Source organism: Pelmatolapia mariae, linkage group LG1 (genome assembly GCF_036321145.2).
Source record: "Pelmatolapia mariae isolate MD_Pm_ZW linkage group LG1, Pm_UMD_F_2, whole genome shotgun sequence".
NCBI classification, from domain to species: Eukaryota; Metazoa; Chordata; class Actinopteri; order Cichliformes; family Cichlidae; genus Pelmatolapia; species Pelmatolapia mariae.
This window is the reverse complement of record NC_086227.1, coordinates 628,521-644,638: the sequence shown is the minus strand read 5'-3', so window position 1 is coordinate 644,638 and position 16,118 is coordinate 628,521. Positions and strand designations below refer to the sequence as shown.

The 16,118-nt window shown below is 43.2% G+C and overlaps 1 protein-coding gene across 1 annotated transcript in view; it reads right to left on the bottom strand.

The window, feature by feature from the left end:
• Nucleotides 1–877: 877 nt before the first annotated feature.
• The window catches only part of c1qtnf4 (C1q and TNF related 4), a 46,997-nt gene continuing 31,756 nt past the window's right edge, over nucleotides 878–16,118 (bottom strand). The window contains exons 2-3 of the mRNA XM_063469435.1: nucleotides 6,154–6,515; nucleotides 878–5,097 (exon numbers count right to left, since the gene is read on the bottom strand). Of these exons, the coding sequence (XP_063325505.1) occupies nucleotides 4,300–5,097; nucleotides 6,154–6,510 (1,155 nt within the window). The 5' untranslated portion in view covers nucleotides 6,511–6,515 and the 3' untranslated portion in view covers nucleotides 878–4,299. The remainder of the gene's footprint in view (nucleotides 5,098–6,153; nucleotides 6,516–16,118) is intronic.

The window sequence follows — 16,118 nt, the reverse complement described above, 5'->3', positions numbered from 1 at the left end:
GATTCTGTTCATCTGGACGTAGCGTTTTGTGGAAGAAACGTTTCGTCACTCATCCAAGTGACTTCTTCAGTCACTTCTTCTTCAGTCTCTGAAGAAGAAGTGACTGAAGAAGTCACTTTTGTGTTTTTTCACGGGTTTTGCATTTAATTGGGCTCAGTGTCACTACTGGTCGCATGACAAGATAACTGGACCCTGCAGAGGTTGTACAGGCAGTCCGACTCCTCCACTGCCTGGCTGCTCTTCCGACTGTTGAGCTCGGCGATGCCCTGGCTCCGGTCTGGGAGGAATCACCCAGGACTCCATCGGTTGTCTCATTAGGAGCCCAACATTGTCAGGCATGCATGCAAGCGCATGGGGGCCATACAAACTACTGACGCTATTTGAGTTTCAGAATTGTTCTTTTGGCAAAATGAGCTAACGTGCTGCGTTTCCTTCCCTTTGATTTTCAGAGTTTTCTTAAATTCAGCCCTGGGTAGGTAGAAAATGTTCATTTCTAACAAATGATGCAGCATCCTTTTGTTCCTGGCGTGTTCCTGACACGAGGGCATCCAGCATCAAATCTGTGCCGAATAAGGGAGCAGCCCGAGGTAACTAAACTGGGGGACGCTGTGTATTTCTTTATTACGGGCCCCAAATAAACTGTTCCTACCGAGGCTAGGATGTTCATGTGACTGTGATTATAGTTTTTACATTGCTGTGACTGTTATGAACTTCATATAATACCCCCCCACTAAGTTTAGCCAGCAGGTGGCGCTGCAGCACTGAATATAAAGCTGGAAAGTTTCATCGCAGTCAGAATGACACTCAAACCTTTATATTTCTTTTTTTATTTTGTCAAACATCTTCATTGAAGCATTCATTTTACAAATAAGAAATACTCGAAACACTTTAAAGAGTCAACGTGAGGCAGACTACTGCAGACAGGCTGTGGGTCAAACTGAGCCCTCTTTCCCCATAAGCAGGGTCACAGTTTCAATCATGCCGAGTAAAATGATGCTGTTCCAGAAAGCGAGCACATTTCGACCCATGTCTGCCACATATTTACTAATACACAGTCTTCCATTGGGGATTATCAGAAACAGAGAAGCACAGACCCGAAACATCCAACATATCGTCAGTTACTATACAGATAAGTCACTAATCAAGAAAAGTACACAGCAGGCATCGAGTGGGTCTGTGAAGCTGCTCGGCAATCGTGACAAAGTATCTTTTTCATGTATTTCACTTAAATGCATGCATCACACGAGTTTGGCAGGATTTCTGGACACCTTTGCAGACTGGTCATGGTTCTGGAAGCAGAACTGAGGCGTTCCACCTGTGTGCACTCCTCCTCACTGAGGCTCAAACCACCAAGTGTTAGACTGTGACAGAATATATCTGCAATGAGCCACGCTCACAGTGTAATTTCATACTGTTAAAAAAAACGCATATTATTCTGAATTTCCCAGACGTGAGTGCAGCCTGTAAAGGACAGGAAATTGTAGTGAGACTGTGAGTGTGGAGCCACCTGAAGCCGGAGACCAGCTGGTGCAAAATCATTTCTCCTGCGCCCAAAAGATGTGACAATGAAGCAAAGACTTTTCTTTTTACTTTCCACTACTCTAACGCTGTCGTTTGGGAACATTTTCAGGTTTATCTCTTCAGGTTCTCATCATTTTAAAGCCCAGTTTTCCACACCTTGGTCCATTTGATGTGACTTCGTGCTGCTGCACACTCTCATTTCCGTCTGCACCTTTGCCACGGTGTGTGTGGTTAGAAATTTCTGCTCTTAATATTAGCAACTAATCACATTACTGCCAGATGAGGGCTAGTCAGAATTCAGGGACACATGAAGGGTTGCATGCTTCTTATAATGCAGCTTGTATTTTTTCCTAATCAGTCCAAATGACTTTGCACCAGCCCACTGTTTATGTTTCCTTCCAATGAATCTTCCACCATTGTGGCGCTCCAAGGGCCGGTAAAACTGGCAGGACCGCAGCGAGTTAACGGGCATCTAGTTTATTAATAGCGTGGCTGTTTGGATTATTTTAGGAGTTACGTGTATTGGCTGCAACATTCACTGCCATTCAGCCTGCCAACTGAAGCGTGGCTACCCACGCGATGATTACCCCTGCTGTGGTGCTTCAGTCTGAATGCACTTCACTGGAGGAAGAGGAAGTGTTTATACACAAGAGTACGATACCGCTTTTCACTACTTTCCTGGGCTAATTAATTTTTAATAGAGATTTTTTTGTGTGGCTCAGGATCGGCAGTCGTCCGATTTTTTATACACTGGTGTGTTTAGATCAGGGGTGTCCACCTCCAGGCCTCGAGGGCAGGTGTCCTGGATGTTTTCGATGTGTCCTTGATCCAACACAGCTGATTCAAACGGCTAAATGACCTCCTCAACATGTCCTGATGTTCTCCAGAGGCCTGGTAATGAACTAATCATGTGATTTAGGTGTGCTGACCCAGGGTGAGATCTAAATCCTGCAGGACACCGGCCCTCGAGGCCTGGAGGTGGACACCCCTGGTTTAGATCGTTGGTTATATGAGAACCTCATTCCTGTGAATTTATAGCCAGTTAACTGTAATAAGAATGTAAATGTTCAGTAAAAGTGAAGTATGATTTCACATGTTGCCTTTCCAACGGAGAAGGTGATTTCATAAAGTCAAGGTTCATCACAACTTGAACAGCATCATCGTTTCCCCTGCGGTGTGAAATTAAACAGACATGCATATTATAGCAGCCGGGAGAAGCAATTAAATTTTCCCCACAGTGGTTCTGAAGACATGAATTAAGCGCCGCTAGAATTAGAAATCAAATTAAGGTCCAGATCCCCGCAGGCTCAGAGGTGGCATGTGGTCAACAGTCGGATGGATATGGAGTCTGCACATTTCTACAGCTACGTCAGTTTGTTCCCGTCGCGCTCTGCTCCTCCTGCGGCCGATATTTGGGCGAGAAACACCAAACTTTAAAAAAAAAAGACTCGTTTTGACACAAAATACACAAATTTCATATCAATTTACATGCCTCTATAGACAAAGAAAGTAAAGACACTTTACAAGCAGAAACACCTTGGACGAGGGTAACAAATGCACTTGGAGGAATATTTTGCTCAAAAAAATGAAAAATTCAGTGATTATCTACCACAGCTTTATGGCTCACTGCCTTGTCTACAGCTCAGACTGAAGTATGCATGCAGTTTGAATTTTCATTTTGCTCAATGTAATGGAATTAAGTACATCGTTTTGCAGTTGAACCCTTCCTTTATAATTCTGCAGTACATTACACAGGACATTTACTGCACATTTATCAAAACATGCTTACAAGTTTCTCTTCAGAGCAAGATCTTATGTTCAAAATGCAATCAAATATAAAGACTTTACAAGGACGATGTACTGTGGTACGCACTGGCCAGCTGTCAACATTAAATAATCGTATAACACTTTAACTAAAGTCGCCTCATTTAATCACTTAATCTAGCAATGTAGTTGGCAAGTAACATATGTGTTTATCTGCCAACAACTTAAAGTCATCAAGCGGCAACGAGCAGCAGCCTCGTCTAAAGAAAGAAGCTAACAAAGCCAAATCTATGAGCCACTTGGGCCTGACAACGGAAACAACTCAGTTTCAGTGCAGCAGAAATACGCAGGTGTAGAGTTGGGTTCAGTTTTTTTCTTTATCTTTATAGCGAGAAGTGAAACTGTCTTTTGGGGCATTTTCATTGCTGCTGTCTAAAAATAACTTGCTGTGTTTATTGCACCGCCTTGGACTCAGTGTTTGTGAGTGACTTTCTAACAGCGGCATTAATTATCAGATATCTGTGATCGCACATGCAGCTCGCTAACCTATCTTTGTTGCCTAACTTGCAAGTTAGCTTGCTAGCATTCCACCTTAGCAGTCCACCGTCTTGTCCCAATATCCATCCAATCATATAATAATTATTAACAGTATATCACAGAGCGTTTCTGAATCCCACTCTGTTTTTGAGCTGTATAAAAGACATGGACGCTAACTGATGAGCTAGCACAGGAGTGAGTGGGTGATAACCACTGAACTTTCATTAAAGAGTTAAATATTCACATCTGCCAACGTCATATCCTGGGAAGCCACTGGCTGAACATTGATTTTGTTGTAAGTGCTGCACTCAGTCCGGGTCCCTGTGACTTTGTGAAGGAATTCATATGAAGCAGAAAGACAGCCACAAAGCAGCACTCATTTGGAGTACAGCTCCCCAGTACTCTGTGAAATCTGAGACTTTTCCATCTTGTATGAATTCCTCCAGAAATGTTCGGTGCCTAGCCAAGGTGCTGCAGCTAGGGTTTCTTGTCTGCATATGATTGGCTGGTGGCAGTATTGGTGGTGGCGGCAGCAGGAAAATCTGGGTATACCAGGAAGCCGGTAAAAGTGATGTACTTGGCATGGTTGCTGTAGGCACCGAATCCATCTCTCTGGTGGGAGTAGAGCCAGACTGTGTCCCCTGGTTTAAGTGACAGCATCAAACTCTGGCTTTGCAGAGCTTTCTCACCTTGGCTATCGTCATAGATCATCGCTTGCACTTCCAGGCGGTTCTTCATCAGTTTGACGGACAGTGTCTTCTGTGGCATCTTGCCCACGTTGAAGGAGAAATAGTACGCCCCGGGAATGCGGCAGGTGAACACTCCCTCTGTCACGTTGAAGTCTTCCCCTATGTTAACAAATGCAGTGTCGAAGCTCACCGGCTGGTGTTGCGGCATGCCCAGTTGGTTCACGCCCACAATGCTTTGGGTGCGCCCCACCGAGAAAGCAGATCTCTGGTCATCCTCTTCGTCCTCCTCCTCTTCTTCCTCTTTTATTTGCGGCTCCTTCTCCCCATCCGTCATTCCGGGTCTGGTATGGGCCTGGTTGTCGCTCGGCAGTGGGACGTTGTCTTGCAGTGGCTGCTCGGAGTCGGCGTGCTGCTGGTGGTGATGGCGGTGCGTTTGGTAGCCGTAGACATCGGGGTACACGAGGTAACCATTGAAGGTGGTGTAGTGTCCGGTGTTGCTGTACAGCGCGTAGCGAGGGTCGCCATGGAGACGGAGCCAGACAGTATCCCCGAACTCCAGCTGCAGCATGACGCTCTGGCTCTGCACCTGAGGAATGACGCAGACTGTTATCCTGGTGTAGTCATACCAAGGCCTGTTTCACATCAACAACAAACACATGATCCTGTCACACAGCCTTTCATTGGACGACATAATCCGCTCTGATCTGATCTCGGTCCCATCCCCACACAAACACACACTCTGTGAGTGCTACCACAACCTCTGAAATCATGAAAGAGCGCTGTAAATATGGGGAGAAAAAACATCGAGAGAGATTGATTCAATCAATTATATGTCTCTATAAAGTGCAGAGCCTGTTTGAAGGTTATTGAAGTTCCATATTTGGGGAACTATGGTAGCTTGATTAGATTAGAAGCTTTTGCATTTTTTTAAATGTGCATGAAATGCAATGATCTGCTGGGAAACCTCTGGGTCCTGACATTCATGTGCATGCCACTGGGATATACCAGAAGGTGTGCATGGCTTCACCCAGTGGGAGAGCGTGCCCTCAGGACAGCTGAGGCACATGACACAGAGCCAGAGACCCTGACCCAGTCTTCTTGATTCTGACTGAGCACTAAAAACACAACAGATTCATGCTGGGGGATCTTAGCCCAGGACACCTTCAGTACAGTTCTCACTGTCAGGAATTTCACTTCACAAAGCAAAGTCCCAAAGTCCCAGTGCCTGACAGATCAGGATCCACTCTGAGCTCCTTTGACCGTGTCCTACTGAGCCAGCTGTGTGTATGAGCACAATGTAAGGTAGATTATTTAATGTTGTGGCCAGTCAAAGTACTAACTATGGAGCTGGAGCTCACTTCCACAAAAACCTGAAGCAGGCTCCAAAGTTAAAAAACAGTCACTTTATTATAGTAAGCAGAGGTGTATTAGGGATACTGGGGTGTTTATTACCCACTTTGACAAGGGAATAAAAGTTTAGGTCAGTCTCATCCTCCAAGTGTAGTAATCCTAACCTGTAATTAGTGGACAGAAGTTGATGGATACCTGCTGAACATGTAAAGCAGTACTGGATTATAAGATTTGGCCACTAGCAGCTTTCTGTACATAAAAACATAAATAAGATTGAAGCTCTGAAGCTTACCTTCCTCTCCTCCCCTGCATTTTCTTCATACACAATGGCCTGCACCTCATTCCTGTTTTTCATCAGCATCACAGACAGGTCCTTATGTGGAAACTTTCCCACGGTGAAGGAAAAGTAGTAGGCTCCAGGGATACGACAGCGGAACAGACCAGACTTGGCATCAAAGTCCCCACCGATGTTGACGTAAACAGCGTCAAAGGTCACCGTCATCTTCGGCCCACCTTCCATGCTGCTGGTGCGAGCGACCGAGAAAGCTGAGCGCAGCTCTACATCATCAAGCAGACGGGCGAAACCCCACGCACTGCCCAGGTGATTCAGGCACAGCAGACCAATCAACAGGCCGGCTGGGAGCAGCATCTTATCTGTAGACAGTCAGAAAGAAGGGACACGTTTACCTCACATACAGGTTTGTAAAGTTTCAGTCACACATCTCAGAGTTTCAGTCCTGGCTGCGGTTTTTGTGGCAGTCTATCGTAGAAAGGTTTCCATGGATCACTTGGCAAACAGCAGTGTATAATCAATACGTGACAGGGAAGTTGCTGCCTTGTCTTACTCCATGATTCCGAGTGGGATTTAATAAATAACCCTGTTGTGTTCAACCTGCTTGAACAGCACATCAGCTCCAGCTGCCTGAAGCCTTGTGTTCATTTATCTTGCTGCTTAGTGGCTGCAACATTTGTAATGGTTGTTTCATTCATTGCATCGTATTCGTCCCCTTCACATGATTTGATACCAATGCTCATAGTGAACTAGCACATGGAGATAAACCAGAACCCATTTCTGTGGAGAAGAGTTGGACTAGTTTTTTTTCTGTCGATGGTTTCTTAATCATCACCGTGGCAACACAGTAATGTGGTGGTTAACACCATTGCCTCACACCTGAAAGTGTTTGCCTCGTACCTGTGTGAGTTCTCTCTCCATCCCTCATTTCAGAGACACGCAGTTGGTAGGATTCAGATAATTGTTGATTCTAAACTGCCCAAAGATGTGACTGTGAATACACACACGCATGCACACACACGCACACACACACACACACACACACACGCGCACACACACACGCACACGCACTAACCCCTAACCCTAACCCTAGCCCCCTCATTGTTCTTCTGGCCGGCGTGGTTTCCATCCCAGAAGATAAATTCCTCTCCTGTTTTAGATAACGAACATTTGCCCGCGTGTGGCTGGACTGGGGGAATATAGGACTCTGGGGGGAAGTTTTTAGCATATGTAAAAACATTCATTTAGTTCTGTTTTAGTGTATAGTGATTTCTGCCGGCAGGGCTTTTAGCGGGTTGTGAACACTCTTTTTATTGTATACGGGGGATTTTAACTGGTATTTGTGATTCTGGTTGTTTTTATTTTCTTTAAGGAAAATAAATGCTGTGTGTTCAAAGCCAGCTTAGTTTCTGTGCCCTGCGTGCTGACCCACTCACTCCTCTTCCTCTTGTATGTAAACGGACTTGGAGGTGAAGATTTAGGTCCACCAGTCTTAGCGGCTACACGCACACACACACATGTCTGGTTTGCTATCCTCGTGGGGACATCCCATTGACATAATGCTTTCCCTAGCCCCTTACCCTAACGCTAACCATTAAAAATGAATGCCTAACCCTAACCCTTACCCTAAACCTAACGATAACCTAATTGTAACCCTGACAGTAAAACCGCATTTTGAGTGTGAAAATTGCTTTCAACCCCGAGGGGACCTGGATTTTGGTCCCCACGGTGCAGAAAGTCCCCACCAGGATAGTAAAAGTCAGATTTTGGTCCCCACCAGGATAGTACGAACCCGTACACACATATGCACACACACACGCGCACACACGCGCATGCACGCGCACGCACACACCTGTAAATGGATGCTTACGTGCTGTCTCAGCCTTGCTTTGCTGCTGCCACTGCCCTTGAGGCAGTCAATGACCTCCTGGATGTACCTGAGCTGCTCTCACTGAGTCAGAGTTGTCGGCACACTTGAACCAGCAGAAACTTCCTGAAATTTAGCACCAACTCAAAACATCACCTGACAGCAATGTCCATCGTAGAGAATTATGGACAATAATAAATAACTGAGCTTCAACTGTTAAGCAAAGGCTCCATCAAGCTGAGCTTTTTGTCCACTGCCATCTAGATTAGTTTTAAAAACCCAGCTGAGATGAGTGAATTTTTGGCCTGTCTTAGAAGCTGAGGAACACTTCACTCTCATACGGTAGCAACACAAGCTCTGAATCACAGCCTGTGTTTTTATCCTTTATAAATTACAAAATAAATATCATCTTGCCTTCAGTAACACTGTTACTGCAATAAGTGGACAAACCTGCAGAAGCCAAAGCATCACTTTCTTGTCGACTTCATTACAATCAGGTTTTCTTCTGCTGTCAGAGAAGCTGCCCCTTCCTGGTCATTACAGACCGTGCTGTCATTTCAGCCACATCTGTCTTTTGCACATATTTGTATCAACATTAGAACCACACTGGACAAACCTGACCCCCATACAGTGAAGCAACTACACATTTGCACATCAAAAACGACAACAAAAAAGCTTTTCAATGAAAGAAAAACACGCAGTCCCAGAGCAGGGTTTGAATCACTCAAGCAGTTCGCGCTCAGTAAAGGAGGTATTATGTTCTTTATTAGCAGCAACAAGCGCTTTCATTGTCTCATTGTCCTCCCCCAGTGAACCAACAGGAAGTAGACACACACACACACACGCACACACACACACACATGTCTGGTTTGCTATCCTCGTGGGGACATCCCATTGACATAATGCTTTCCCTAGCCCCTTACCCTAACCCTAACCATTAAAAATGAATGCCTAACCCTAACCCTTACCATAAACCTAACCATAACCTAATTGTAACCCTGACAGTAAAACCGCATTTTGAGTGTGAAAATTGCTTTCAACCCCGAGGGGACCTGGATTTTGGTCCCCACGGTGCAGAAAGTCCCCACCAGGATAGTAAAAGTCAGATTTTGGTCCCCACCAGGATAGTACGAACCCGTACACACATACACACACACACACACACACACACACACACACACACACACACACACACACACACACACACACACACACACACACACACAGGTGGAGCTGCAGGGCTCTGAAAGCTTGTCAGAACAAAAGGACAAGGCTTAACATGTAGGGAGCAGGGACTCGGGGGAGTGGTCTCCATGTTCAGCTGATGCTGCAGTTTACATTTTAGATTTAAGTCCATTATGACAAACATGAGACGCTATAGAGACACAGCTGCTCATTAGTCTTAAAGCTAGAGCAGATTGGCAGGTTTGCACTAAGGCACAGCGAATACATGTTCACCACCTTGGTTTTACATTTGGGCTTATTATATATAACAACCATCCAGTTACAAAACAAACAACGCAGAACCTTAGAGAATATGAAGAAAATTAGCTGCAGTTGTGTCAACAATATGCTTCAGTATTTCACACAATCAGAAGAATTTGAACTCTAATTCAAATTGTGAGCAGACGGTGGAGTTTGATGACAAGTGACAGTGAGGTATCAGAAGGTTTATATAGTCATAAACCCTGTCACACACTTTCCCCTCAAAATCAATGCTTGAGTCGACTGATGCTGTTACTGGCTCTCTGCACTGTAGCTGTGAATGCTCTCATAGCGAGGGTGCTGCTTTACTCTTATGCTTCTGGTGTTACACTCCCTCCCAGGCCCTCACGTAGGTACTATTCATTTATTTTAAACACTATAGCTGATAAAAAAAATAAAACAATAAGCATAAAACTCATTAAGTGAAACATTTAGAGATAAGTGGTTAATCCATACTGTCAGATTCATTTTTGACACTGTGACATATCTCAGTTATTGTTTTATTTTGCAGACGTTGACAGATTATATTAGTGCAGGATATGGAGCTGGTTAGTTTGCAGCATTGTTGTAAAGTTTCCTCTAGATTTGGCTGTGGTTTCCATGGTAACTGTTAGGTTAGGTCAAGGTCAGTTTGAACTGGAGTGGCTGACGGTCCTGCTCCATGAAGAAATTGAGTGCAGTGTATCTTACAAGACCAATTAAAAGTGAGTAACATTTCCCGACCACACTGCAGGGTTCTCCCGTCTCACAGGTGATTTTTGCAGAGGAAGGCACTCTGATACTCTGTGACTTCTGGATGCTGCTTATTTTATTAAACCAAATGTCTACATATTTTTATATCATATTTTATGATGGATCTTTTACTGGTGACCTGACAAAGATATGGCTAATCTGCCTACCAACCCAGACGACAGCATTGCACATATGTTCACCATCACAACTGCAGAAAGCTGGCATGCTGTGGAAAATACAAATAGAAACAGAATGCAAAGATTTTATTTACAGTAGAACACAGACAGCAAATCAAATGTTTCAATTGAGAAAATGTACCATTTCACTTAGAAAATAGGTGCTTCTGATTTTGTTGACAGCAACACATCTGAAGCTGGGCCATGTTTACGAACGTGTAGCATCCCTTCTACTGACGACAGTCCGTAAACATCTGGGAAAATCAGGGATACCGGCTGCTTTTGGGAGACGAATGTCGACTCGTTCTTTTCTGATTCTTGTCTGGATCTTCTTTGCCGTGTCTTTCATTTCATAATGCTCCAAATATTTTGTATTGATGAACGGTCTGGGCTGCAGGCAGCTCAGTTACCCTGCCATGCTGTTGTAAGAATTGCAGTGTGCAGTTTTTGTCTTTGTCCTGCTGAAATAGACAAGGCTGTATGTACCTTTAGCATTGATGCTGCCTCTCCAGATCCAGTTCCACAGGCACTAACACACCTGATTATCATCACAGATGAAGGCTGCTGAACTTGTACTGATTCTAAACTGTCCATCTCCTCTTCAGTCCAGATAACGCAAAATAATAAAAAAGTGTGTGACCACAGAACAGTTTTCCACTTTGCTCCAGTCAGCTTACAGTTTGGCGCAGAGACGACAGCAGTGTTTCAGCAGTGCTCACACATGCATGATGAAGATTTGTGGGCAAACATAGACAGTGATTTCTAGAAGTGTTCCTGAGCCCATGCAGAGATTTCCATGACAGAATCCCTTTAGTACAGCTCCACCCGAGGGCCAGACTATCATTCTTAGAGTCTCACACACTTTTGGTCACATTATATTCGACTGCATTATGCCTTAATTTACACTCTTACACAGTGTTCTTGTTCTTTTGGAAATGGTTCTATAAACTGCATGTTTGTACTTGGGTTAAATGCACAAGCTTAGACGCATAGACCAACATTCACTGTCAAACCAAACACAGTAAACACACCATAACTTTGTGCAACACTTTTGCAGTAGTGTAACAGGTTTGCATGGTGAGAAAAGTGGAAACTATAAGACTTAAAACAGGTTCATACATACAGGCTGCATATACACAGCACACACACTGACTGGGGATAACGTTTTGACTCCTTAAGCTTGTCCAGTTTTCTAACACATTAACTTTGAGGACACAAAGGTCACGTCCTCCCCAACAGAAGGGAACAGAATGAAGAGATAATCGGTGTTATTCACTTCACATGCATGACATCATAATGTTATGGCTGATCCGTGTATATAACTTATATGAAGCAGGAAATAGGTCCGTATATTTTGTTCTGTTGGGATTTTTACTGGCTGTTATTGATTAGAATTTGTTCTCATGACAAACTGGCATTGTGGCCTCTTACCTCATCGAATGTGTAAAGTGTTGTATATTATTTGGTTCTTCCAGTTACAGTGTATCTATAACTTCTATAAAGTTATTTACTGGTGAAACTAAATGTTCTTCTTGCATGGCTATACTAAATCGACCTCTTTAAATGGAAACTAATTATAGTGGTTAATTGTACTTAGGGCACCGAGGCACAACTGATCGCTTCTGTGTGATTACTCGTCCCATTGCAGCAGAGAGAGAAATCCTTTCTGAGAGAGCGAATAGTGCTGCAGTCACAGCTTGCTGCAGATATCATAATTTTCCTTTATGAATCATAACACTCTTAAAAAAGCAGATGATGCAGTAGTTAGTCTTGTTCACATAATGGCACCTTACATTAAAAAATTGTGTTTGTCTATGTAATGGCAGCAGTTTTAACTAGTCATGTAGATTCTCCGCAGAGAGACGCTTCGGTTCAAACAGTAATAAAAGAACAGATCAAACAAACTTCCTCCATAATGAGCACCCATGGGAGTGAAGCACAGAGTGAAGCAGCAGAATGGGATGGAGCTGAGTAAGTCCGTTCAAGAATAAAGAGTACATGGTGATACGTTTTCAGAAAATGTAACTAATGAGCCTCTTTCTAGTGCCCTGCACAGTTCTATAGTTAAAATGCACCTCAGGTACATATTTCTGGCTGACTTTCTTGAAGTTTAGTGTTAACATTATTATGCGCGGAGCGTTGTAATTGTGTGGTTACAATTATCTGATTATACAAGGTTTTTAGTATGCATAACACAACAATATCTGTTACACACTGAGTGTGTTTATGTGCTGCTCAGTGTGTGCTGCAGTGAATATTCTTCATTTTAATCAGAAACAAACAGAAAAACACTAACGATGCTGCAAAGCACTGCTTTGACCTGAACATATGCTAACATATGTTTACTGATTATGCTAACATGTCGATGTTAAAGTAGACCTACTGTTGTTTCTGTCATGTAAACGTGTATGACGGTCATATGGACAACACAGTGGTGCTAGCACAGTAATCCCTGTTGGCCAAAAGCCCCTTTAAGCATGTTAACTGCCTGAGCATGGTAGCATGCTAACATTTACAGCACAATGAGTAGCATACCACAACATTTGATTACTTGTTGTAGTTTCACTCAGTAGCAGTGGTGTCCGGTGATTACTGCAGTAATAAAATGACATAATGTATTAAGGTTGAAAACAAATAATACTAATGTAAGTACCGCAAGCCCAGAGGTCTGTAAACAATAAGCGCTGCAAGTAAGATGAAGTATTGGCTCAGATACGAGTTATCTGCCATCTGGCAACAAAACGCCTGACGATAGGGGCTGCTGCCTGCAGAGGCTCAGTCATCACGGGATAGCTGACTTTCATATTTGTTCACTCTGCTGTTGATTGTGTTTCTAATTTCTTGCTTCACCACAGGCCGAGACAGACTGTGCAGAAGTGGTGAAGCTGCTAATATTAAATAGGCTCCAAGTCACAGGCAGTTTGTTATCTATCAGTCAGAAGTGTAAGTTCAATAACTTATTGGATCATAATATATATGTGTATATGTTCTGAAACCAAAACATGTAATAATAAATTAATAAATTGTGGAAATTACTTTAGTGTTATGTTACTGAAATATATTTTTGTTATTCTTAAAGCTCAACAGCTTCAGCAGAGCCTTCACAAATTAATTACCTCGTTGGAGTGTGCTCTTGTTTCAAGAGGACAACAGCTCTGTTTAATCCTCCTGCAAATAAAACCATATGTTAACTTAGTGTGACTGCTAGCACTCGGCTATGATGGCCAATACAGAGACTGAGGGAAGCCATCGGACTAACATCAGCTGTGACAGATAAAATATGAGGAAATGTATCAGCTAATGAATTTGACTACTGCCATGACTTTTATTTACTATTTCTTTTTACTAGTTACTTATCTCCAAATGTCTGTTCATACGTTGATTTCTATATTTAACTGGGCTGAAGCCAGAATTCCCTTTTTGAACAGCTTACGAGTCCAGCAGCTTTTTCTGAGGGGAATACTGGGCAGCCTGAGCAGACTGGGAGATCCCATTATGGTCCCAGTGAGTCCTGGATATGTTCCTTTTAACAAAAGACGCCTGTTCTTCCACGTGCCAGAGGATTTACTATGTACTGGAGTAAAACATCTCCTATCCTCGTTCCCCTTAAATACTGTTTGTGTTTTCTGGCTTTTTGTCTCAGGGTAACAACAGAAGTAGGCCAGAGCTGTGTTTACACACACTGTAGAATCAGGTGGAACTGAACGCATGAAAAACAAATTACAATAAGCAAAAAACAAACAAACAAACATGTGAATGCTGCCATCAAACGTCCTCTTTTGTCTTGCCTTCAGACTGCTTGGTAGTTTATCTGTAGTTGTCCAAATATTCAGTGAGTTCTTAAACTCCATGGTATGCAAATATCCGTGTCAGTACTAGCTGTTTCAAAGCGCCAGGAAACATGTTCTGGGAAAATCCATGGGGACTGATTCATTACTCAGTTCGCCAACCAACCGGATGTACGAGTTGGCGCTGCCGTGATACACCTAATCCACCGTGCCTACATCCATCTGGACAGGACAGGAGGGGCTGTCCAAATGATGCTCTTTGATTTCTCCAGTGTCTTCAGCACATTTCAAAATGTCCTGAATGACTGTCCTGCACATTGATGCACTTCTTAATCCTTTCAGAGTGTTGTTTTGAAGACCTCCAGAATAGTTTTCTTGTATGTATCAAAATGAAAGCATAAACTTGGATTTTTAACACAGATGCAGAACATGAAACACTTATAGCTGAGATATTTCATCACTGGTCAGAACTGCGTTAAACACAGATTACTATCCTTTTCGCTCTGCCCCCTGTACACCTAGGCAGTGGCGGTCTTACCCAAAGTCTTATATTCAGAACTTCTTGACAGGATCTGCAGCTACCGGACACTTCGGCGGATGAGCTTTCAGAATACCTGAGAGTGGTAGACTAGTGTGTATTCAACTATTTGCAACTGAACATCAACACACCAAATGTGCTGGAGGTACAGGATTACCTCTCCTCTTCTTTCCGTTACGGTAAACACAGTGCAGATGGTTCGGGAAGAGTCAAAGTTTATTTTGCAGCTGTGGAGGCTCCAGCTGTATTTTGTACAGTGTACGACAAAAGACTTAATAAATGTAATAAGAAGATTTTTTGAAACTTCTTTTCCTAATGAATGTTTTCCACCTTCTTGGCATTTGGTTAACTACAAAAGCAAGTTGTGTAATTAATGTATTTGCCATAAAATACATGGAGTATGAACCATGTGCTTTTGCACTGTTGTGTTCTGCCAGTTTAACACCATGCCCTTCACCTCGCTGGAAATTCTGCATTATCACAAAAGATGAAAGGTTGCATGCCTCAGTGACAGTCGCAGCAATCTTATCAAAAGAGCTCTGATCCTAGAGGGGATCAATCACTGTCTGTACGGGACTCCCCACCGCTCAGCTGAGTGATGAAGCAGCAGCACAGAGCTGGTTGTGTGTCTGTTCACTGTATACACAGCACGAGTGTTACAGAGCTGCTGTATTTTCTGATAGCTAAAACACAAAGCAGCCTGCATTTGCACCTGCATTTGAAAAGGCATCCTTCTTCCCAAGAGATTCAGAGATTTGTGCATTAGCCAAGAAAACAACAGATAAAAGAAGTTTTTTTTACCTCCATCTGCAGTAATTTGTATTTGCCAATATGTGTACACATGGAGCGAGAGGTGGAGAAGAAAAACCCCAAGATCCCCAAACTGATAGTAGGCATCAGTGAAAACTGATAAGATATTCAGTCAGTTTAAGTCATCAAAGTAGGAACTGGGTTAAGGTGGGTTGCAAAGCGGCTTGTTGGTGTAAGCAACTATAGGCAGAGCAGTTAGAAAAAGAATCAGCTGAGCTTGATTTCATGGCCTCCCTGAACAAATTGTTTCCCCAAATCTAAGTAGCTTTACTCAAAAGGTCTTATCTTGTTGTTCGATGGGGTTGAAAATAAAACAGGCTGGGACAGATGTGATGGATTCAAAGGGGTTTTAAATACTCATCTGTGTTTGTTCTTGAAAGGCCATAATGATTGTTTGTAGAGGTAAAGCTATAAGCTATCATGCTCAGTTGAATAATAGTTTTCTTCACCATGTGATTTCTAATATCTACACTCTGTGTGATCCACAGATTAAGCAGAGACACTGAGGAACACACAGAAATATCTGTGTGTTTTTCAGACAGCAGAAACATGTGAGCCAAACTCCTCTT